The sequence below is a fragment of the Pygocentrus nattereri genome, chromosome 28 (assembly GCF_015220715.1).
Source record: "Pygocentrus nattereri isolate fPygNat1 chromosome 28, fPygNat1.pri, whole genome shotgun sequence".
Classification (NCBI taxonomy): Eukaryota; Metazoa; Chordata; class Actinopteri; order Characiformes; family Serrasalmidae; genus Pygocentrus; species Pygocentrus nattereri.
The window spans coordinates 19,674,122-19,698,279 of NC_051238.1; the positions used below are offsets into that span (position 1 = coordinate 19,674,122).

The following is a 24,158-nucleotide window of genomic DNA, read 5'->3' on the forward strand; positions in this document are numbered from 1 at the left end:
TAAGGTAGCCAGCCAGCTAAACAAAGGACACAAACCTATGCAGAGCAGCAGGGGCTCCAGGACTGGAGTTGGAACCACAGTGGAACATGACGGACAAAACTGGAGGATGGCAGTGAACTTGATAAACGTTCGACTGTATTTTGCAATCGAAAAGCTTGTTGTTGTCACATGGTGCGGTGCAAATGCAGGCTATAGCCAGGTAATGTTCATTTGCTTTGTACTTCGATTTCAGACACAGAATTACTTTAAATGCTCATCCTTAAATTTTACTTGATACTCATTTTCTGTAAACTTACTGCAACAGTAACTTTAAGATATTTGCTACATAAACTATGTTTAGCTAACTTGTCTTTGCTGACATCTGAAAAATGCAGTGAAAAACTGCAACAACTGTCAATACTACTAAAATACTACTAAATGGCATCATCTCCATATGGCGTAGAAATATTTGCATTTCTTTATTAGATTGCTTCCTTCGGTTTTAAACGCAGACATCTGATAAAGTGCTTAAGTTAAGTAAAATGCTCTATAGTAAGAGATAACACAAACGTACCTTAGCTGGAAATGCTGACGGGTGCAGACGAAGGAATGTAAGCGAAGATTTTGTTCAGGCAGATAACCCAGTTTCTCTTCCATGAAGCAGGTGAAACTCCCGTCATGTGCGTGTTGAAAATGCCTGATGATGGTCTTGGTACTAAGATGGTCCTAGGACCCAACTGATCAAGCATTAAACTGGGTAGCCAGTGCTGGATTTATGCGAAATGTGGGCAACACAACATTTGTGGTAAGAACATGTCTGACCCCTTGCTCTCAACCCGAAAAGGCTAAATTCAAAAATACAAACAATTTGACACACTTTTGAAAGACTAAATAGTAAATATTGCGAGCGACGTTAACTGACTAACTAATGTAGCTAAGACTCAAAAGCTAAAAACTACAATATCAACAAACAATAACTCAGAACTAACAATAACGGCTGCGTTCCAAAGCGGTAGGATGCATTTCTTGGCCACTATGACGTAGAAGGCCATTCCAAAGTAAAGGACCCTTCATTTACAGCCTAGAAATGCAACCCATGTTCTGAGTGATTTCGAGGATGCATCAGACGCACCATGAAAATGACAGATATGAAGCTTTCTGAAGCAGAGCTCGTTTAAAATGTAAGTTGGTCACACCCTGGAATTTGTCTTCATTACTTTATGTTGTATATTATTGAGAAGATTTTATATATATATATATATATATATATATATATATATATATATATATATATATAAAATATATATAACCTTCTCAATAATATACAACATAAAGTAATGAAGACAAATTCAAGGGTGTGACCCTTGAATTACATACATATGCCACTTTATTAGGTACACCTGTTCAATTGCTTATTAACACAAATAGCTAATCAGCCAATTACATGGCCACAACTCAGTGCATTTAGGCTTGTAGAGGTGGTCAAGAGAACTTGCTGAAGTGCAGACCGAGCATCAGAATGAGGAAGAAAGGGGATTTAAGTGACTTTGAACGTGGCGTGGTTGTTGGTGCCAGACGGGCTGGTCTGAGTATTTCAGAAACTGCTGATCTACTGGGATTTTCACACACAACCATCTCTAGGGTTTACAGAGAACGGTCCGAAAAAGAGGAAATATCCAGTGAGCGGTCATTTGTGTGGACGAAAATGCCTTGTTGATGTGAGAGGTCAGAGGAGAATGGGCAGACTGGTTCCAGATGATAGAAAGGCAACAGGAACTCAAATAACCAACCAGAATCTCTGGGGAACGTTTCCAACACCTTGTTGAAAGTGTGCCACGAAGAATTAAGACAGTTCTGAAGGCAAAAGGGGGTCCAGCCTTTTACTAGCAAGGTGTACCTAACAACCACGCCACGTTCAAAGCCACTTAAATCCCCTTTCTTCCCCATTCTGATGTTCGGTCTGCACTTCAGCAAGTTGTCTTAACCACCTCTACATGCCTAAATGCACTGAGTTGTGGCCATGCGATTGGCTGATTAGCTATTTGTGTTAACAAGCAATTGTACCTAATAAAGTGGCTGGTGAGTGTATGTCATACTATAGCAGAGTTGAACCAGAGGGGCACTGTAGAGCTGGAACTGACCACGATAAAAGTGATATTTTCACAGTTTGAAAGGTGTGTTCAAGTTTTAAGCAAGACTGGAATATTTTATTATTACAGAAGAATGCATTTCAGCTGTTAATGAAAAAAGGTTTTTCTGTGTAACTACTCTTTAATGCAAATGATTTTGGAATGGGATGTCCAATAATGTCCAACAAGCTCATATGTGAAGGTCTGGTGTGCACATACTTTTGCCATATAATAAATAATTGTGTGGTTTCATGTCCTTTAAAAACCCCAGTACTCCAGCGCAGTTATGACATGATCACATATCATAGTAATAAAATGTCCAAATGTCACCCCCCCCCCCCCCCGACAGCGCTCTTAAAACTAGTCTATTTTCTGATTTATTTTATTATACATAATGAAGCATAAACTGAACATCTGGAATTTATTACAAACAGGTGTAATCACGGATAAAGAGGGGTTGAAGCTAAAGTGGACCTTGAGCAAAAGAGAACCACAGAGCAGCAGAGAATTTGACCAATACCTTAGACAGTGGATGTGTGCTGCAGCTCTTTGTAGAAGTTTTTCCTGCAGACAGCCCTGTTGTTATCCCATCTGCTTTCCCTCCACCACTTGCTGCCTTAGTCACCACGGGCCTGCTTGCTTTCTTCATACTGTGCTTGATGCATTTATACCTCCGTCTTCAGAGAGTGCAACAGAGAGATTTTGGTTAGGTTCCTTCAACTGACAAGACTTTTCACAATACTAACTTCAATTCCAACCACAAGTCATATAAAACAATGAAAGCGTGTTACACTACGGCTTTACCGTCCTATTCTACCCAGTATCTGAAATCAACGCAATATACCGAACTGGGTGAACTTTAGCTAAAGGTGGTACACATCGAGCTTTTGTGGATATCTGTGAAAGGGAGCAAGCTGGCCGCACACCGGCAGGATATCACAAATTGTATGTATATTAGAGGCGGGATGATAAACAAACCTAGAAAATGGACAAAACCAAGATAAAATTGTTGGAAACGTTCATGCACTATTTTTACACACTATTTAGTGTGCTTGTGTGTGGTTTGGGATGAGTTTTCCTACATGGAGGATGTGCCAGCTAAGTTCAAAAGGCTTTATACAAACGGCACAACCGACAGAGTTCAGCGTGAAACGCTCCCACATCGTGCTTTAGTTATCTCTCCAGTAATCACTACTTTATCTCAAAACATTCCTAGTGACATCACCAGCTAATCGACTAGTAAATCAGTTGCCAACTAATTTGATCGCAGATTTTAGTCGACTAAGTCGAGTGAATGCAGGGTAGTACAGCAGCCTGACTGCACACATTCTACCTTATTCGCCTGCTGCCCCAGTCACTTTGCGTTATGTCAAAACAAACTGTCCACATTACGGAAACAATACTAATGTCAAGACGACGCGCTTTGAGCCAGGCTGAAGCTGCCCTGCTGAAGCTGCCCTGCTGAAGCTGCCCTGCTGAAGCTGCCCTGCTGAAGCTGCCCTGCTACTCACCAGCTTTCTATTTTAACTTTCCATTCCACAACGTGTCTGGAAGTAACATTAAAAATAAATCAATAAAAACAGTCACTTACACACTGATCAGGCCGAGGAGTGGGTTCTCACAGCTTTTAGCTCCGTTTGAATATTTTTCCAAATCGGACTGGTTAATAACCATTAACTCACACAGCTCTAGTATTACTCTAGGAGAGGATGAAGGGAACTGCTTCTAAATGCTACCAACAATAATAAAAATTAAGAAAAAAAAATTGTTGAACTAAATGATTATAAATAAATTCAACAGAATTTTGTTTTTTTTAAATAACACCACCCTCATATTCACCCAGATGAACGTTATTAACTGTTGTTTTTTGTTTGAAACCCCAATGAATCCACTGATGTGTCGCATTTAAGTGACGGTTAAGGCCTAAAAACACTGAAGAAAGTAAAATCTGGTTCTGTTCACCAACCAGGACTGGGGCTTTTGTTGGGACTATGTGCCATTAGAGGTTTCACACCCTGAATCACAACATTAAAGCACAAAATACAGGTTTTTCTCCTGACATCACAGGAAGGTCCTCCCGTGGTCCATATCAGGGCTTTCCGATCCCAGTCCTGGCCACGCCACACTGCACACTTTCGCGCTCGGTCTCATCCAGCACACCTGGCTCAAGGTCTTCAGATAAAACACAAGACTGTGCAGAACAGCCGTCAGGACTGGGAAACTCTCATCCTCATATTCATTTCCCACAAAACACGACTGAATCGGAATTCTTCGGAAACCGAGCTGTCCGGGTTTCTGTCAGATCTGCATCGAGTGGGTAAAAAGTCCCAGCTAGTGTGACTAATTTACTAACCAGCTTAACCAAAGCCTACAGGTTAACTAACTAACAAGCAGGGCGAAACTGACAGAATCGCTAAAAATTTTATTTTACTGTCACAGAGTTTCACTTTAGTCCCTCACAGCCGCAGTGGCTGGTTAGCTGTACTGAGCTGTGCTATGCTTTAGTGAGCTGTGGTGAGCTTTAGTTAGCTTTGGTGAGCTGTGGTGAGCTTTAGTTAGCTTTGGTGAGCTGTGGTGAGCTTTAGTTAGCTTCCGTGAGCTGTGGTGATGTGTAGTGAGCTGTGGTGAGCTTTAGTACGCTTTGGTGAGCTGTAGTGAGGTGTATTTAGCTGTAGTGAGCTGTGGATAGTTTTAGTTAGCTGTAGTGAGCTTCCGTGAGCTGTGGATAGCTCTGGTGAGCAGCTGTGGAGAGCTGTAGTGAGCAGCTGTGGGGAGCTGTAGTGAGCTGTGGTGAGCTGTGATGAGCCTTGGCTGCTAGACAGAAGTTACACTTTGAGATCACATCGACATCCTAACTCGATCAGAATGACTGCGATAGTGAATAGATATGCTCCGTTGTGATAACAGCCAGCTTGTTTAGGTCCTACACTAGACGTGCTAGCTACAATGCTATTGCTAACATGATAACGGTACTTTTAAAGGAAACTTTCCTACCGACTTCTCGCTTTTCAACTCCTGCGGATCTACCGGAGTTTTCTGATGAGGTTTAGTAATAAATACCGGTCGCTCTCGCAGGTTCGGCTCTGGTGAGGCGTCACTCCCCTCGGCTGTTTGGGTTAAGCCACAGAGTGCACGGTGAACCGAGATGGTGCGCTGGAAGGCGGTCCAGTTCCGGTGCGTCAGCCGCGACGAACGACCCCGGAACACTAAATGTTTTTTTTTTCTTAAGATCTGTTAATCAAAGACGCGCATTTAGGCTTTAAACACTCACAACGGCCGCCACTTCACGGTAGTCTTAAAAAGGGGGGATATCTTCGCTGAAATCTGGTGGAACGCGCGGACTTGTCCTGTTGGTGTGTCTGGGTCTCGAGTCTCTGTTAGCTGCTTAAGGGTGAAAGAGCGCCCCCTCCCGGTCTCCAAAACCAAGCGACCGCCTCCCTCCCTGCTTAAACTCGCGTCTTACTCTGGCGTTGGCAGCTTCGCCGCTTTTGCGTCTCAAAAAGTGTCGACTGACCCCCAGCGCCCCCAGCACCACTGATACAAGAGCTAATTCGGAGTATGCATATGGTAATTCATTTGATTAGTTAATTAATTCATTTAAAAGAGTCGGTGGATAAATTAGTATTCGTCATTTGTACAATAATGACTTGGCGGAGAACGCGTAGTGTTAATTAAACGATCATCCCGCTGGCCTTTCTTTCTGCAAAGGCCCTGCGTCTCGGTTTATCTTATAATGTTTGGTTTAACACAGACAGACGAGGGGACTGACGTCTCCCTCCTGCCAATAGCTGACTTCAGCTTCATATCACCACAAACTCGTGGTGGGCGAAAATGAGTAAGTGTATCATCTCCCCTCTCAGCAGAAGCTGAACTTCTGCTCCTGTACTGTCACTGCAGACTGGCAGAGTAGCCTGTTAATGAAGTGATGCTCTCAGTTATCTGAAGGTCGTTCCGTATGGGTAAGATTTTAACCAGCACCCCCTGTGCCGGAGCCTATCCCAGCTGTCATTGGGCGAAAGCTGATAAACACACACACACACACATCTTCTAAGCCGCTTCTCCTTCTGGATCACATGGGGTTCCGGGGGCCAATCCCAGCTGTCATTAGGCGAAAGCTGGTAAACACACACACATCTTCTAAGGCACTACTGATTGGAAAAGGACTGACACATGAACAGTGGATTAATCATCTGGATCAGCTGAAATAGAACAGGTCAAACCGACACACACCTGTGCAAATGTCTCTTTTTGTCTATTACCATCTCTTAGTAATGGCTCCTTGACAGACATCCTGTGAACTCTCCCAGTGCTGAGGCAGGAGTGGGGTGTCCTTACAGAAACGGATGACCTTATGATCTCCTCCGAAACATCTCCTTTTGCCGTTTCAGTGAACAAGACACAGAAATGTGAAGGCAAAAAGACGTGTTTGGGTACTTGCTTTTCTTACCACGGTGAAGTGATCATATAGCGTGAGCATTTGTTTATGGTAATATTTTTAATAATATCTAATAGTTATGTGGCTGGGGTTTAAGATCATTTGTTTCATATTACAATATAAAACTCATTGACTAGATAAATCATTGCTTTTCATTATTGAGGAGTGCGTATAAATAAATAAACATATAAATAAACATGAATATGCAGTCCTACTTTGAATAAAGCTGCCTGGACTGTCTGAACCTGTGTACACCGCTTTGTGCCCAATGGTAAAGAGGTCAAATTGAGTTTGGGTTTTTGGGTCTAAAATTGTAGAGATGAGTGGAAGTTTTAGTTTTTAAACACACACTGCACTTTCACACGGAACGTTTTTCACGTTTTCACGTGAAACATTTTTTCATGACGGTGATGCTGCTGACGCGCTCCCGTGCGCTCCTCTGCTGGAGGCCGCTTTGTGAGGGAGGTGGTTATGTCGCTATTGGGACACAAGGTGGCGCTATGCGCTCGCAGCCGAGCACCCGGGCGCTCTGCCGTGTCGTCTACGGAGGAAGAGCTCGCCTGGAGAAGAAACGAGAGAAGACCTACTTCCGGGCTCCTGTGGTGTGTACGTTATTTCCAAAAATCTACAAATATTAGTTTTTAATAAATGACGGTGACGAGGAAGATGAGCGGTGGTGGAAGTCGCTGTGTTTCTGGGACCGACTGGTTTTTAAAGTGCGCTCGCAATGCTGTGAAACGGTGAGCCTCGCTGACCTTAGAGGTAACGGACCCCTGGAAGTTCGGTTACCTGCGGCAGAACCGGACCCGCGTAATACAGTGACCCACCACTTTATCCGCCTGTAGTGCTGACCACTCACTGCCGGTCATTCACTGGGCGTCTAGCGCTCTAAAATAACAGTGTTGCTTTATTTTGGAGGCAGAACTGAAACTGCCTCATGAAGTCAGTGAGGGAATGTGATGCTTCATTATCGTGTGGTTTATCAGATGCATTCATTCAGGTGAAGAAGAGGCTCAGCACAGAAGACGCTATGCCTTTCTTACACGGCTTCAGGAGGATAGTTTACGAGTACCAGCCGCTTGTGGATGCAGTGATGTGCGTGGTAGAGAGGGAGAAAGGTGAAACGACCCCTCGCAGGTGAGCGCAGGCTGGAGGGTCACCAGCTGATGTTCTGCAAGCATCTTGTAACTTCTAGCTAAACCAGCTTCGAGTCCATGTGCTCTGTTCAGTAAGCCTGTTTACTGTGTCTCTCTTTTGGCTGGTTCCGTGTTTGTTTTAACCTTGTGCAGGCCTGACACGGATGATGATGATGATGATGATGATGTCTGCAAATCTCTCATGGAACTGCTTGAGAAAGAGTCCCAGTCGTCGGTTTTTACTGAGGGAATCAGCTACTCTTTGTTTAAAGTGGCCGAACTTGGGAAAATCAGAGCTGCCCGAGTGCTCTTACGATATGGAGCCGACCTAAACTTTGAAGGTTCGTATTCTTCCAAAAGCTTTTCTTTGTTATCCTTCTAAAAGCTCTGCTACGTATGTAAATTCAATACAGTGGTGAATTCAATACCAAGGCACATTAACCACATTAGAACTGAAAACAAAGACTACCTTACTGCACCGTGTTGCTTTCTATAGGCACACAAACTCTTCTAAAAAGAAAGAGTATATAATGTGAGTTATTTTGACTTCTTGATTCCATTTTCTTTTCGTACAATTCGTGTGTGTCTATGGAGAGCAATGCAATGCACTTCACAAGGACTCTCATCAGAATCAAGTTCGCAGCCTTTAGTTTTATGTGCCATGTTGGAGTACACATTGAAATCCACTAAACCTTTGTTTACATTAAATTGTGCTAGAGGGAAGTTAAAATGGCCAGAGTATTTAACAGTAGTATTTCATTGAATTTTGAGTAGGTGTAGATGAAATCTGTAGCAGCATTATCAAGTTCAGATGCAGAGTTAACAGGATTCAACTCATAGAAGTCCTGGACGTTGAATTAAACAGAGTGTGTTAAATAAGGTCGAATTCAGAGTCTGTCACCCCTGTTGGCTCCCTGGCTTGTCCAGCAGAAACACTGTGTAAACTCACGTTGCGTAGATGTTCACATTTGTAGTTTGGTTTCTTTGGTGTGGACCGAAGCAGAAAGACTAATACTCATGCTGGTTTGCTCAGCGTCCATACAGACATTTGACATCAAACAAAAAGATATAAACAAAAAACCAAAACAATTGATTAGGTAGATTTGATGGGATCCAGTGAACCTTCTGGGATGTGCTGTACTTTGACTTAAGTAAGCTTGTGGGTCTAATCTATGTCTTGTGACGTTCTAGAGCCGTATGATGAGAGACCATTCGTCACAGTGTTTTCTCTGCTGCTGATATAGTTGGAATAACTGAAAACGCACAGCCTTGAGTGTGTTACTGCTTTTATAAAATGCTTTTGGAATGTAACTACCCTTTCAGATCGAGGCTCAACATGCCAAATTATTTTTCAGCTTTATATTCTGATTCCTTCCTAACAGACCCGGTGTCCTACTACAACCCCTTGCACATTGCAGTGCTCAGGAATAAACCACAAATGGTACAATTGCTAGCTGGACATGGGGCAATAATTGACAAGAGGGACAGGGTGAGTCTGTTATTATATGTCAGAAGCTTTCAGTCGTTGAAAAACAATCTGACTGCTTTGACGTAAAGTGCCTTTCAGCCTTACAGCCTGTGTTTTTTGCATGTAGATTCATGAGAGCAGCCCTCTGGACCTTGCCAGTGAGGAAGCAGATAGACTCTCTTGCCTCCGCATGCTTTTAGATCTTGGAGCCGATGTCAATGCCAAAGACAAGAATGGTGATGTATCTGCAGGAACGTTATCTAAATGCAATATGTTATAAATGGCTAGCCACAGGTAGTTTTATCACATAGACCTCTCTAGGAAAACTAGAATATGACTTTTCAATTGTGTGTCACAAAATACACACCCTTACAAAATCCTTTTACCACACCTGGGGCCAAATGTGTGAAAGTATGTGCAGAATTCAGATTTAAGTCATGTAATTATCGCTGCTGTGGGAAGAAAACCTTGTATCTCCAAAATAGTAACTTTACAGGAGAAGGAAAAAACTTGCTTTACTTTCAATGTAAGTCAATGGAACCAGAATTTTTCCCATGTCATTTTGGGTCATTTCTTTTAGGCCATTCATCATAAAATTTACAAACAATGTAAAGAGTAACTTTCAAATTATGTCAAAAACTAAAAAATGGGGGAAAAATGGAGATACAAGGTTTTCTTCCAACAGCAACAATATGTATTTGTGTACATGTATCTGTGAAGATGCTGGTTAAGCAGACATGAAAATTTGTCTAGACAAATGAAGCGTGTATGTGTACACTCCCATGTTTCCTCATAAAAGATTTGAAATTCCTTTTTGCTTACAGTTAAAACAAGTTATGAGCCAATTAAAACAGCCATTGGCCAATTTAAAGAGTAAAATACAAAATGCAAAAATGATGAATTTGCCAATTAAAAAATTTGTCCATTTTGCAAAAGCAATACATGTGAACACATTCCCACATCAGCCATTAAAGCAGCCATTGGGCTCCGTCATGCATGACTGTAAACAGTTTTTAAAGGTTTGATTATTTGGGAAAGTGGTCATATTGATACCTGTGAGAATTCTCACATCAACTCGGTTACATTTTGATTTGTGCTAGTGGCAAAAAAAACTTTTTTTTTTTTAACTGCACAAACTATTATTCTGTTGTGTTTGTTTTGAAAATTCCGCTGTACCTATAAATCAATATTTGTCAGTCATTTCCATTCCCAATTCCCATCCCATGTGGAGGAGTACACATCATCTTGCATCAAGTTTCACTTTTTAATATATATATATATATATATATATATATATATATATAAATAAACAACTTTCTATGGATATTTGCACTGGTTTTTTTATGTGTAGACTGTTCATATACATATATATATCTGTGGTCTCTGGAATGAGCACAACACCCCACCAAATGTTTATCCTTTTTTTCAGGCAAGACTGCCTTGCTGCACGCTTTTGCCAGCAGTGACGGATTAACAGTCAATAACGCATGCAATATTCAGCTGCTCCTGGATAGAGGTATTTAACTTATTGTCAACTTATTGTCATTAAAAATGATGAATCCCATTGAACATATGGATCATTCCACCCAAACTCAACTAGGGCCTGACAGGTCACATTATTTCCATTAAAGGTTTCAAGCAGTTTATTTCATACAACCTTGCAAAAAAAAAACATTTTAGTCAACCCAAATCAGAAATTTTTGCATATGGCCAAAAAAATGCTTAATTTTGATGGAAGATTACAGGAAGACAAGATGTGTCTTTTAAGTAATATGTTGACTATGCTTAATATGACCTGGGACATGTATTTAGAAGGTGAAAAAAAGGTCTGTTTCGATTTCAGGTTGATGTTAAACATTGAGTTTATTTGCTTGCAGAATGACTAAACTGAGCTGAACTATTAAGTAGGGATAGATATTAACACTAAGAATATTTGGTTACTTTTCTGTGTCTGAACATTAAATATTATATCTTTTATTGTAATTATTTTTTAAGAATTGATGAATTCTGTTATATAGTACTTACACTTTTATTAAACACCTATATTTTCAAAAAAGACTTAATCAGTTATGTATTCAGGGAAAAAGGTCCAGAGTTAAATCTAGCTATGATTTCCCAATATGCTGACGGTCAGTGTGCTGCCCTGGGATGCACTGATTGAACTCATCAGCTAATTGGCAAAGCCTTAGTGAAATGAATTCAGAGGACTAGAACAGGGAAACCTCTGATCTTTCCTGAGCTGTGGCCTAGAAAGAGCCCAGTTTTACACGCCTTAAGTATAGGGTATATAGCATACAAGCATGTAGAAAAGAGTAATTCTGTCTATATTCTCTGTAGGTGCTGATGTGAATGCCACAACTCATGATGGTGAGACTCCCATGTCTTCACTCATCTTCCTAGTTAAAGAGGCCCTGGATAGCAGCACAGAAGATGCAGCAGTGATTGGGTGCTTCTGTATGCGAGTTGCTGCCCTCCTCCTGGACCACGGTGCTGATCCGAGCTGTTGTTTGAGCACATCTGATGGAGAGGAGTGGGAGCCTTCTTTAACCTACGCCACCTTGGAGCACTTTGACGTCCTTTACCCTATGGCTGCTCTTCTCCTCCAGCGAGGTGCCTCATTTTTTTGCTCTTGTCATGGCACATCATGCTGGACTGGTTATAACCTGATTTTCACTCGGCTGAAAGAAGCTCTGCAAGAACCTCTAGATGCTGCTGAGGTGACTGACTTGCTGGCTAAAGCTGAAGTAATAGTAGAGCTTGCTCAGGTGTGTTCTCCAAATTTACCCCCCTTGCCTACTCATTCTGTGCTGTCTGTACAAGAGCATGAGCCAATCCCCCAGGCCCTACTGGAGCTTCAGAACCGACTTAGAGAACAAGAAGCTCAGCCGCTCCCCTTGCGTTGCCTCTGTCGCGCCTTTATCCGCAACTGTCTGCAGCCCTGGCCTCTGGAGGACAAGGTTAAGGCCTTACCTCTACCAGACAGATTAAAGGACTATTTGATGCCAGAGCACAATTTAACACATAGACCTGGGTGGGACAGCTTTAAGCCCCTCTCGACCATTCAATAGGAACAGGATAAAGCAGTGATTTTAATGTTGTCTCTTCTACTTCTGATTACTTCCGCAGTAATTTATGCTGATGGAAGCAAGGTCAAAGTATTTTTTGGGCGGTGAGAGTCATGATCGATACACAGTGAGATTTTTTTTTTTTTTGTATTTGAACTATGTTTATATGATAATCATTTCAGCAGATGATCACAGTAGTGTGCCTATATTGTGACTTCTGAAATTAAAAAAGAAGTTTGTTCTTCGCATCTAAACAAGTCAGTGGAGATTTTGGGGTGCATATTTTGTAAATGCTCATGAGTTGGTTGGCTCACATTTTTTTTGTTTAATAATAGCGTAATACTTTTCCCGGTGTGTTTGTTTGGGATTGAATACAAACGAAGGAATGAATATTGTGTGATACAGTGTTCAAATTTAACTAAAATTGTGGTAGTTAATATTGTGAGGTAAACACCAGGTGAAACCGTGAGGAAGACAGGATATGCTACGTGTATCTAAGAGCATTTGTGTTAACATAATGTGTAACTCAACTCTGGTGGGTATTTGCAGCTTTGCCAAAATGTCGTGAAATTTTGGTGGAATTATTTGTGGTATGTCAAATCATCTGTACTTCACAAGACATGCATAAGCTGCAAAGCTGTCAGGAATTTTATGTACAAGATTATTGTAACGCTTCTGCAAGTGTACTACTTTATGTGATTGTAGTACTGGGAATTTTTTTTCTGGGTTGTGATAGTCATCTAAAACAATTATGTTTATTTATTTTTATTTATATTGACAGAATATAGATAAATAAGCAGTGCCTTTGAAAGAACACACTATAGTTCCAAAAGTATTCAGTTGACCTTGAGTGACATCCCATTCTTAATCCATAGGGTTTAATATGATGTTGGCCCACCCTTTGCAGCTATAACAGCTTCAGCTCTTCCGGGAGGCTTAGGTTACCACAAGGTTTAGGAGTGTGTTTATGGGAAATTTTGACCATTCTTCCACTCTTCGTAGTCTTTGCCCTAATTCATCCCAAAGGTGTTCTGTCGGGTTGAGGTCAGGACTCTGTGCAGGCCAGTCAAGTTCTTCCATACCAAACTGGCTCATCCATGTCTTCATGGACCTGCTTTGTGCACTGGTGCGCATTCATGTTGGAACAGGAAGGGGCCGTCCCCAAACTGTTCCCACAAATTTGGGAGCATGAAATTGGCCAAAATCTCTTGGTGCTGAAGCTTTAAGAGTTCCTTTCACCTGAACTAAGGGAGAGCCCAACTCCTGAAAAACCCCCACACCATAATCCCCCCTCCACCAAACTTTACACTCGGCACAATGCAGTGAGACAAGTACCGTTCTCCTAGCAACCGCCAAACCCAAACTCGTCCATCGGATTGCCAGACGGAGAAGCGTGATTAGTCACTCCAGAGAAGTCTCCACTGCTCTAGAGTCCAGTGGCGGCTCTTTACACCACTGCATTCCACGCTTTGCATTGCGCTTGGTGATGTAAGGCTTGGATGCAGCTGCTCGGCCATGGAAACCCATTCCATGAAGCTCTCTACGCTGTTCTCTACGCCTTCTACGTGGCTGACCACTTCGTGGCTGAGCTGCTGTCGTTCCCAATCGCTTCCACTTTGACAGTTGACAGTGGAATATTTAGTAGTGAGGAAATTTCACGACTGGACTAGTTGCACAGGTGGCGTCTGATCACGGTACCACACTGGAATTCACTGAGCTCCTGAGAGCGACCCATTCTTTCACTAATGTCTGTAGAAGCAGTCTGCAGGCCTACGGGCTTGGACTTATACACCTGTGACCATGGAAGTGATTGGAACACCTGAATTCAATGATTTGGATGGGTGACTGAATACTTTTGGAAATGTTGTGTGTAATAAAGAAATGGAATAGTTCATGGGGAAAGATCTAAATATGTAATTTTGTTTGAACTTTTTGTTGTAAATAAGTAGAAGTGCTCATTGTGAATATTTCAGTGTGAATGCTAGGTTTTTCTTATTTAGGCTTCAGGTGTGATTTGAAAGTTATTATTTGAGGATTTTTGCGTTTGAAACCAAGTGTAGTGTAGAATTACAATCAATGATTTCAAAAAGTGTCAGTAAAATATTTATATTGTGCAGATGAAGAAAATGTTATGTATTCAGTGCCAAAGTCATAAAACAAATTAATAAAATCATAACACTTGCTAGTCTTGATTTTTATGATTTTGATTTTTACATGAACTATAAAGTGCTGAGCTAAATTTATTGTACTGTGAAGTTATGGTATCTTTTATCACCACCAAACAGTCTATGTAGCCTGTTGTAACACACAAGGCATTCCACAGGGCCTTGATATTTAGGAAATAAAATCAGCACTGCAGGTAAAGGCCAAGCAAAAACATCCTAATTTGACTCATCCAGTACTATAAATCTTGCATCGGCGCTCAGAAGCAGTGTCCCATAAGATCCTTACTGATAGTGGAAAATTATATTAATTGCACCCTCTGCCCTTTTCAGTGTGCCGGAGAAAAGCCTGGTCAGACAGTGTCCTAAATCACATGACCTCATTGACCCTCCCTTCCGCTTTTCCGCTTTGCTTTTTTCTCTTACTATATGCCAATGCTAGCCTGGTCTGGGTTGATATTGATTGGTGCACTCAGGAAAAAAAAATCCTGATGCTTTCCTGATGCTATAAAAAGACCTGTTTGTGCAGGCTCAGCTTTGCAGAATTTCCATCCCACTGCACAACTCTTCAGCTGTCCTCTGCAGCAACCATGAGCTCTATCGGACAGGCAGTGGCCCATAGCAGCAGAGAAGGCTACGGAGGAAGCAACACTCATTTCCACTCCATGTACCCCATCTACTCCTTCCCATCATGGAGCCGTGGTCCCTCCTCCTCTGCAGTGGTGCAGCTTTCTTCTAGCCCAGAGCTGGACCTAAGCAAGGGCTCTCAGGTAAGCTCTGAGTTCAAGACTGTTCATACACAAGAGAAGAACCTGCAAGAGCTGGTGCGCATGGGCTGAAGCTTCAGAACCAAGCCCTGCAGACGGCACTGCTGCTGCTGTGCCAGAGGCACAGTGAACCCTTGTGTCTTCAAGCACTGTATGAGCAGGAGGTCAAGGAGCTCCATGCCACAGTGGACCAAACCTGCAGTGAGCGCCAGGCTGCCCAGGAGCAAGTGATCAGTTAGAGGAGGTGTTGAGAGCCCTGCAGAGTTGCTATGAGGAAGAAATTGTCCAGATGACAGAAGTGCAGGTGGCAGATGCAAGGAAAAAGGCAGATGAGGTGGGCATGGCCTGTGCCAAGCTGGGTAAGAGGGCCCAGAATCTGCTGATGTTCTTGAAGAGATTCCATGACAGGGAGATTGCTGAACTGCAGGCCCAGCTTCAGTACAGTGCCCAAGTGTCTGTGGAGATGGAAGTGGCCAAGCCAGAGAGATTGAGAGATAACTACAAGAAGTTGAGGAGAAACAGTGCAGAGAAGAGCTATACAAATAAATTAATTTGAAGATTTTATATTTTGAGCATTGATCATGGTATGAATTTTAATGTAATGATTTTAACTCAATCTATGAGCAGGACAGTATCAGGAGCCTAGAGAAAGAACTCAAAACCATGAAGAATGAAATGGCTCATTGTCTTAAGGAATATCAGGATCTTCTTAATGTTAAGATGGCTTTGGACATTGAGAAGCTGCTTATAGGTTAGTGATGACCACAGTTTGAGGGAAAATTACCTTGGTTTTTTGGTTTTGCATTTATACCTTGTTCAGCATGGTGTCTAATTCCATTCTGCCTCTTTAGAAAACGTCTTGAGGGCGAAGAAACTCAATTCAGTGTAGAGGGGTTCTATCCACTGTTCTCTGTGCAATCAAGCCTGAGCTCTGCTACACCACCAGATTGCCACAACAACAAGCACGGTTGAACAGACTGTGACCAGCCTTCCACAAAAAAAAGAGGAGGAAGAAGTTGAAGAAAACAAGGATGATAAGGAGGAGAGAAGGAAGAGGAGAAGCTAAAAGGTCAGGAACATCAAACCTCTCAATTCTGAGAGTGAATAACTGATGAAAGTGTAGTCACAACTTACACCTGATCGAGCTAATAAAGGACTTCATAGATTGATCAAAATTTCAGCATAATTTAATCCATGAGACAAACTAACTCAGAAGGGTTTGATACTATTAAATGCTTGAGAAGATTGGTCCCATCATGTCCACCATGAACAATTCTGACTTGCATCTTAATGACTTAATTATGCAGAACATTTGAAAAATCTGTGGAATTCTCCTTTAGTAATCAGTTGATGAGCTGTGTGTTGAGTTGTGTAGAGTAGTGGGTCACCAGGAACAGAATAAAGAAACATGGATCACAATTCCTGTGATCTTTGCTGATTTCTGTGTTTTTATGTAAACAGAGAAAAAGAAGGTGAGGAAGCTGGGGAAAAAGATGCTGGAGAAGAAGATGAAGAGGGAGGAGAAGGCGATGAAGGTGGGGAGAAAGAGGGAGAGGAGTTTAAACCTGAAGAAACTGAGGAGGGATGGAGTGATGGAGAAGAACAAGAGGATGATGATGTTTGATAAGATGATAAGATGATGAGGAAGTTATATGATACTGCAGACTGCCTATGATAACACGTGTGCTTTGTGTATTAATGAAAATTCCTTAAACACAAATTGTCGAATAAAAATGTGATGACCTTCCCTTCTGTGTTGTGTTATTGTGTGCGTGTCACTTTGGATCTTTAGTTTTTGAATGGCACAAATACTGTAAGGCAGCTTAATGCGGTTGATTGTGATGGTGCGATGGGCTTCCGCTGCTTTCAGAAGGTCCTGTTTCAGAGTGAAAACTGATACAGTTTGTCTTACATTTAAATGCTTTTGCTCAAACGAAGCTCAGACAAAAATGTTAGGCACTCATTTTGTGATTATTTCCTTTCAAATAGCAACAAGCTGTTATACTAATGTTTTTATTAAAGGGCCCATATTTTTAACATAAGTGTGATATAGAAGTGTGTGTGTGTAGCCAGCTGTGCAGCCATTCACATTGAATTATGAGTACAGCTGTTTGAATGTATTTAATTTAACTCAGTAAGGGCTTATTAATAAGCTAATTAGTTGGAAGTGTGCTGGGAGCAAGAAAAGCACTAAAATGTGAATTTTAGTAGGTCTATGTAACAATAACTGGGCCTGTTTTATATTCAATGTGCCATAGAATGGAAAACTGTTGACACTGGCGTAGTTAAATGGAACTGATATAACGTGAACTTTAAATCCTTCAAATTTTGCATTTGCAAAAGAGGGATGGTAAAACAGTCCAACACCAAAATTCTAAACTGTTATGTTACAGTCTTACTAACAAGTTTACATACACTAGCACACGTTCTAGCCATGCCGAAACAGCAATGGAAAAGGAAGCTATGTGCTGAAACACACCGTTGCAGGCTGTGGAAGGGGATATTGTCAAGGAACCGAACTGTCAACAAGCATGGTCAACGAGCATGCCTTCGGCCCTGTGACTGCTGGGAAAGGCTCTAGCCTCTAGCTGTTTAGGAAATGTGTGCGTGTATGTGTTGCACCTTAAATGCTGCGGCCTGTACAGGTGCCAGATTGTGGCACCATTTCAGGAGGAACAGCAAATTCTCAAAGCAAGCTGGTGAATAGGAGGGCAGGTTTAGTTGTACAGAATCCTGGACAACTATAACTTTATTGGTTTGTTCTGCACATTTCACTCTGGACAGTTTCTCGAACCTTGGACAGTATCAATCAGGCTCTGCCGTGTTTGACGTTGAAAGGAGGGACAGTTCCAGCGTCCCAGCAGCAGTCTGTACGTGCTGCGTGATTTTATCCACTTTTTGGTGATCATCTTAAATTGAAGTTTTCGTAGTGAGCTAACAACTTTAGTTTAGTGTTGTTATTGAGGTCAAAAGCAAGTAGTTAGTACAGGTAACGTTAGCTACAAACAAGCACCAATTAACTAGCATAGCTGTCTAAATAGCATGATGACCTGGCTTATTTACACAGAGGTTCATTTACAACAACAACAACAACAACATTTATTTGTTTCACACTTTTTACAACTAGTGTTGTCTCAAAGCAGCTTTACAGAAAAGCAGTTTATAGAAGGAAAACATTTTATATCAAAAGAATAAAAATAACAAAATATAAAATGAATTAAAATGAAATAAAAGTAAAAATGAGTCCATGTTTAGATGCCCATCCATCCATCCATTTTCTAAGCCGCTTCTCCGTCAGGGTCGCGGGGGGATGCTGGAGGATGTTTAGATGTAAGGAACTAAATCTGGATCCAAGTCCTCCATGAGCAAGCCAAAGGCGACAGTGGTGGGGAAAAAACTCCCTATGAGCAAGAGGAAGAAACCTTGAAAGGAACCTCGGCTCAAGGGGCCCCATCCTCCTCTGGTCGACCCCGGATGACGAAGAGAGAACAAGATCATTTACTTTTCTGCCTGTGTCTAGATCTCTAACGTATAAAACTATCAGAACGGTTTTCCAAGGTCACAGTAAAAATGCTTGTTCCGGTGAAATAGTATCTTGCACTATTCTGAAGTGTCACAACTTTCTGTCTATTCAACAGCTTCAAGCAATTATTGCAAATTAGTTCACCAGGAAATAATGGTTGGAGTGTGAGTCTGCACCAACCAGGTTTTATTGCCATGACCACATTACGCCGCCAAAGCATTTGAGTCTGTCAACCGTCAGAGTGTAATCAGTCACTGATGCCTCTGATAATCAGTGACACTGAATGGCATAAGCTTCAATAAAGTACATTGCATGTCCAGACAGAATCACACCAAGCATCTCTGTAACTCTGTTTAATCGAATAGTTAACAGTATGTCATACAGTGTCAGAAACCACAATGGCAAGTGTATTTGAAAATGCCAAATTTGAGGTGTGTATCAAAATGCAGTTATTATAGTGCTCGTGGCTGTAAGCATCTATACTTAGTTAGCCGCATTGAACTTGGAGATGCAGTGCAAAACTAAAGAAGCAAATGTCAGACACCAAACATGTTTCGGCTGATCAACCACATTTCCGGAACGGGGAAACTAAATTAGATTTTTACGGAACAGAAAAAAGAAATCAATTCTAATCCCGTTCGTGTGAAAGAAATGTTGCACACACACATTTTCTAATCCGCATCTCCCTCAGGGTCGCAGGGGTGCTGGAGCCTATCCCAGCTGTCATTGGACGGAAGGCAGGGTACACCCCGGACAGGTCGCCAGAAGAAATATTGCATATTGTAAAGAAAAAGAAAACACATCCATCCTTTTCGGTTACAGCATTTCATGAAATTTTATTTCGTAATTTTTTCATCAGGACAAAACAAAACGGTAAAGACTTGAACAGCTTTTATTGACTTTAGTCATTTTGAGAATGCAGCACCTCAGTATGAATGAATTCAGATTAGTTTCACAGAATTCTTGCATGTATGTAGATGTTGTGGCCATTTTTCTGGTGTTGCTTCAAACAAAAACATTAAGTGGTCAGTGAATTGTGACATAAGGCAAGGTATTGTCAGGATCATACTGTAAGGTTTTTCAGATTTGGCTTGAATGATGTCTGCGGATATTGTTAATGTAGTAGCACCAAACAACTGTTGAAAAACCTCACAACATTCGTCCAAATTTCTAACCAGCAGTCTCAAAAGCAGTTTCATTTAAGCACGCCAGCTGTGCTGTCTGGCTTGGTTATGCTTCTGGATTTTTACCTCACATGCAAACCTTTCACACAACATGCATGCAAGAGGTTTATCCAGCTGTATCTGCTGGCTTTTCACATTTTGCTGTATTATTACTTGAAGTTATTATGATTTGTGAGGCTGACTGGAACATATTTGCACCAATAATCAGGCTTTCACTTTGGCTTCCTTTGTTGCTTTCTCTACTTTTTTGCTAGATTTCTTTTTTTCCAGATGCTCTTTTTCTGCCTTGCTCTCTTTCTTGTCTGCTGGTTTTGTGGTCTCTTTGTCTCCATTGGTGATGGTCTCTACATTTCTAGTAAGAACCTCTTCTTTGGGGCTGGGTTCCTCTTTGGAAGGGCTTATCTGGCTCTCAGTTTCTTCCTTCTCCTCTTCTCCTCTTCCTGAGGAGGGACTCTTCTGTTCTTCTTCTCCCTCCTCCTCTCCATTACTCTTCCTATCATCCTGGTCTGACTCCTGTTTTTTCTTCTCCTTTACCTCTGAGTCACTTGTCTGCTCTTCTTCTCCCATTACTTGGTCATCCTCCCCTGCCTCTTTTTGAGCATCTTCTTTCTCTTCTTTATCTTGTTCGGACTGCTCTTCATCCCTCTCCTCTCCCTTTTCTTCATCCTCTTCTTTCCCTTCCTCTTCCTCCTTATTTCCGTCTTCTGCTTCATCACTGGGCTGCTCCTCTTCTTTTCCTTCTTTTTCTGGCTCACTTTCTGTTGTTTCAGCTTTAGTTCCGCTCAGTTCTGTTTCCTCAATCACTTCAGCCTCCTCTCCCTCCTCTTCACTCTTTGCCTCTTGCTCGTCTCCCTCCTCTTCTCCTCCCTCCTCTTCATCTCCACCTTCTTCTTCTCCTCCCTCCTCTTCATCTCCACCTTCTTCTTCTCCTACCTCCTCTTCTTTCTCCATACCTTCCTCCTCCTCCTTGTCGTTTTCTTCCTCTTCTGCCTCTTCCTTCTCACTCCCTTGTTCACCTTCATCTCCCACTTTCTCACCTTCGTCATCTCCCAGCTCAGCACCAAGTTTTGCTTCAGAGGATAACACAATATTCTCCTCAACTGCTTCACCTTTATCCTCAGGTCCTTCTTCCCCACCGGCCTCAACTGACAGCTCTTTTGCTACATCTGCCAAATCGTCATCTAGGTCACCCTCCCCTTTAATTTCCTCAATGATTTCAATAACTTTATGCTGGACTTTTGGGGCCTTGGAATGGCTGTATGTAAATGCAGGGCTTGGAATACTTCCAGAAAACATTTTGAAGCGAGTTTCTTCACCCTCTAGGAGTTTCCTGCAGTGAAAATGAACAAGATAGAAGTAATTTTATAAACTCTTATTGGAATATTTGATCTAGAAAATAAGTCATATAGGTCCTGACATACCTGTAGGCAGCAATTTCAGCATCTAGTGCCATCTTAACGTTAAGCAGATCCTGATATTCCCGGAGATGGTGAGTCATCTCCCACTTTGTGGCCTTGAGATCATTTTCTAGCTGGTGGATCATCTCCTAATGATGCAAGAAATGTCGCATTAGGCATGTCCAAAACTGAGTTATGCAGGGTGGGGATTAAGGGGTGGGAGCAAAACTTCAGGTTGAGACTAAATAATCTTACATTGTAAGTTTCTAGCCTGTTTGTTGAAAAATCTCAAATAACCGACTGTGGGTGCGCATGCAGCCTCAACACACATTAAAGGACAAAGTTTAGCGTGCATATGTGATGAAGAAACGTGAGTGCATGAACCTGATAGCTGCCTATGTCGTTACTGTGTCGGTCCTCGACATCGCTCAGCTGCCTCTCCAGTGACTCTTTGGTGCCTCGCAGCGCCTCTAGCTCGCCGTTCTTGGCTTGCAGCTGGCGACGATAATCGGCGATCTCGTCCCGCACGGACTTTATCGCGTCCTTGTTCTGCTCGGCCGCATCGGTCAGCATGGCGTAGCGGCACTTGAAGACATCTTCCGCCTGCTTGAGGTTCTTCGTGGAGAGGCCGTCCAGCTGCGCGCGGATCTCTCTCAGCGCGGAGGTGATGTCGCTCTTCTGGAAGTCCCTCCTCTCCACCGGCACCTGAGCGGCTTGCAGCTGCGCCAGAAGCTCGTTGACCTCCTCTTCGTGGTTGTCGCGCAGGAAGTCCATTTCGTCCAAGAGAGCTTGGACCTTCTTCTCCAAGTCCATCTTCGCCACGATCGAGCCGTCTTTGTCTTTTTTCATGCTGCGGGTGGCGGATTCCAGCTGCTCTCTTAAGCGCGCCTCCTCTTCGTATCGCTCCCTGAGCCGCTGAAGATCCTCACTGACGTGGTCCGTGTCCAGGAGAACCTGCGCCTTCTCCCTGCCCAGCCGCTCCAGCGTGGAGCGCAGATCGCGGATTTCTCGCTCATGGGTGTCGCTCAGCTGAGACTGCGACAGCTTCTGCTGCCGGAGCGCCTGAATCTCCGCTTCCAGCTGTGTGTTCTGCTCCTCCAGGTAGCGCACCTTATCAATGTAGCTGGCAAAGCGCTCGTTAAGCCCGTGCAGTTGCTCCTTCTCGTTGGTGCGCACATGGTCTCCGTTCAGCGCGGAGCTGAGCTCCAAGCTGTCCGGAGGCGGGAGCGCAGCGAGTCTGTAAGCCCTGTCCGGAGGCGCGTTGGTTGTTCTCTTGTATGAGATGGAGATGAGCGGCTTGGATTTGGACCACGACTGCGATCTCATGGCAGTGGGTGGAGAGGAGCGGACAGCGCGCGTTTCCAGGACTTTTCTGCGGGATGGAGCCCCTATCATGTCCACTGCGGAGAGCGTGAGGGTGTCCCTGTGACTCTTCTGAGTGCTGAGGCAGTGGTGCATACGGCTCGGCTGTATTTATAGGCCGGCTTACTTTGTCAACGAGGCAGCAGCGACCCCGCTCCACTCCCCTCCATGCAGAGTATCGATTTGTCCGAGTGAAGTGGAGAATGGCCAGAATGGAGACATTTACACAGCAGTGGTCACGCTTAGACGGAATGCCCTGACATGTCGAAGCTCTCTGCACATTCACGTTTGATGTAAGTTGGTGCAATAAACGCAGGCTAAGTTTGATGACGTTAAACATGCATGCCTTAAAAAAAAAACAGCTGCCTTCTTTCCACTGTTCTTCAAATAGTGAACGCATTTACTGCCAACGATCACTGAGCGGGCCGGTTGGGGCCGTTCAGGGCCTCTGACTTGGGGGTTCTCAGACTCTATGAGGCCTCTCAAACGCTCAAGACAATCCACTGAAGATGTAAAAGTTGGATGAATGAAAAGCACCTGAACATGTATAAATAACTAAATAAAACGATTGCTTCCCTGGTCCCTCAGCCCATAGCTAACTAATTTCATTCAGTTAAAAATGACTTTGATTGAAAGAATCACTCAAAGTATTTATTTAGGTTGAATAAAACCAGTTAAATTACTTGTTACCACATGAAGTAATTTTTAAGTAGATTCTGTGTATTCAGTGTATTCTGTATAATTACAATTATTTATTATAATTAAATTTATTGTAATGATGATTTAAAAGCCGTCTAACACCCCAGCTGTGCAGGAATATGAGCCAGTGGCTTGTGTAATTACATTTTTCAAGTAGCCAGTAAAATAGCGATTGAGGTTCGTTTGATATCCAGTCTTGTGCGCCAGCTCATCGCAGTGGTGAAGTCTAGTCTGAAATAATGGGAAGACACTTAGGAAGACTCGCTTAACTAATACATAAAACATAACTAAACTGCATTTGCTAACTGCATTTGTACTTATATAAACGAAATCTTAAATAAAAGATGCTGAAAGGCCAGTTTTATAGGGGCTTTTCAACTACATCTCCAAATGTATGATACATGAAAGTTGAAGAGCACCGGTACCCGAGGCTCTGAACCAGCATTCTGCCTTTGAGAGTAAAGCCTGTAAGGATGGTTGGCCCCTGAAGTTGTAAGCTAAAAGGCTAAAAGCCTAGAAAGGTAATATAGCTATTAATCATAATCTTTTAAAAATATTGGGACGTTGTGTAAAACATAAATAAAAACAGAATACGATGATTTGCAAATCCTTTTCAACCCATATTCAATTGAATACACTACAGAGACAAAATGTTTAATGTTCAAATGGATAAACTTCATCATTTTTTTCAAATATTCACTCATTTTGAATTTTGAAGATCAAAGGTAAAATGAAAAAGCCAAATATAAAAGGTAAACCCTGCCTAGCTAGCTTTGTAGGTATGCACATATGTCCAATTTTGCCTCTGTTCTTCATGATGAAGTTTGGCCTCATTTCCTTCGACCTGTGGAA

At 42.4% G+C, this 24,158-nt stretch overlaps 3 protein-coding genes and 1 long non-coding RNA gene across 10 annotated transcripts in view; 2 read left to right on the forward strand and 2 right to left on the reverse strand.

The window, feature by feature from the left end:
- specc1la (sperm antigen with calponin homology and coiled-coil domains 1-like a) overlaps positions 1 to 5,660 on the reverse strand; it is a 39,007-nt gene extending 33,347 nt beyond the window's left edge. The window contains exons 1-2 of one of the 4 annotated variants that reach the window (XM_017719106.2): positions 5,380 to 5,660; positions 2,629 to 2,785 (exon numbers count right to left, since the gene is read on the reverse strand). In XM_017719106.2, the coding sequence (XP_017574595.1) occupies positions 2,629 to 2,757 (129 nt within the window). In that variant the 5' untranslated portion in view covers positions 2,758 to 2,785; positions 5,380 to 5,660. The other 3 variants (XM_017719105.2, XM_017719103.2, XM_017719107.2) reach the window with 3 other exon arrangements.
- Positions 5,661 to 6,786: 1,126 nt separating this feature from the next.
- Positions 6,787 to 13,159, forward strand: asb6 (ankyrin repeat and SOCS box containing 6). 4 transcript variants are annotated; one of them, XM_017719109.2, is made up of 7 exons: positions 6,787 to 7,145; positions 7,544 to 7,680; positions 7,833 to 8,020; positions 9,062 to 9,168; positions 9,275 to 9,383; positions 10,577 to 10,663; positions 11,485 to 13,159. In XM_017719109.2, exons 1-7 carry the CDS (start codon positions 6,945 to 6,947, stop codon positions 12,213 to 12,215), a joined length of 1,560 nt encoding a protein of 519 aa, XP_017574598.1. In that variant the 5' UTR covers positions 6,787 to 6,944; the 3' UTR covers positions 12,216 to 13,159. The 4 variants fall into 4 exon arrangements, with proteins under 4 accessions (XP_017574598.1, XP_017574597.1, XP_017574599.1 ...); XM_017719108.2 differs by having other exon boundaries at positions 6,789 to 7,149; positions 7,530 to 7,680; XM_017719110.2 differs by having other exon boundaries at positions 6,971 to 7,149.
- A 1,573-nt stretch (positions 13,160 to 14,732) lies between these two features.
- On the forward strand, positions 14,733 to 16,878 carry LOC119262744. Its single transcript, XR_005129875.1, has 3 exons — positions 14,733 to 15,144; positions 15,993 to 16,210; positions 16,603 to 16,878. It is a non-coding gene; the product is annotated as an uncharacterized LOC119262744 (long non-coding RNA).
- A 2,572-nt stretch (positions 16,879 to 19,450) lies between these two features.
- On the reverse strand, positions 19,451 to 22,998 carry nefmb (neurofilament, medium polypeptide b). The gene is made up of 3 exons (XM_017719120.2): positions 21,630 to 22,998; positions 21,270 to 21,394; positions 19,451 to 21,178 (listed from the first exon to the last, which is right to left on the reverse strand). Exons 1-3 carry the CDS (start codon positions 22,701 to 22,703, stop codon positions 20,053 to 20,055), a joined length of 2,325 nt encoding a protein of 774 aa, XP_017574609.2. The 5' UTR covers positions 22,704 to 22,998; the 3' UTR covers positions 19,451 to 20,052.
- Positions 22,999 to 24,158: the final 1,160 nt, after the last annotated feature.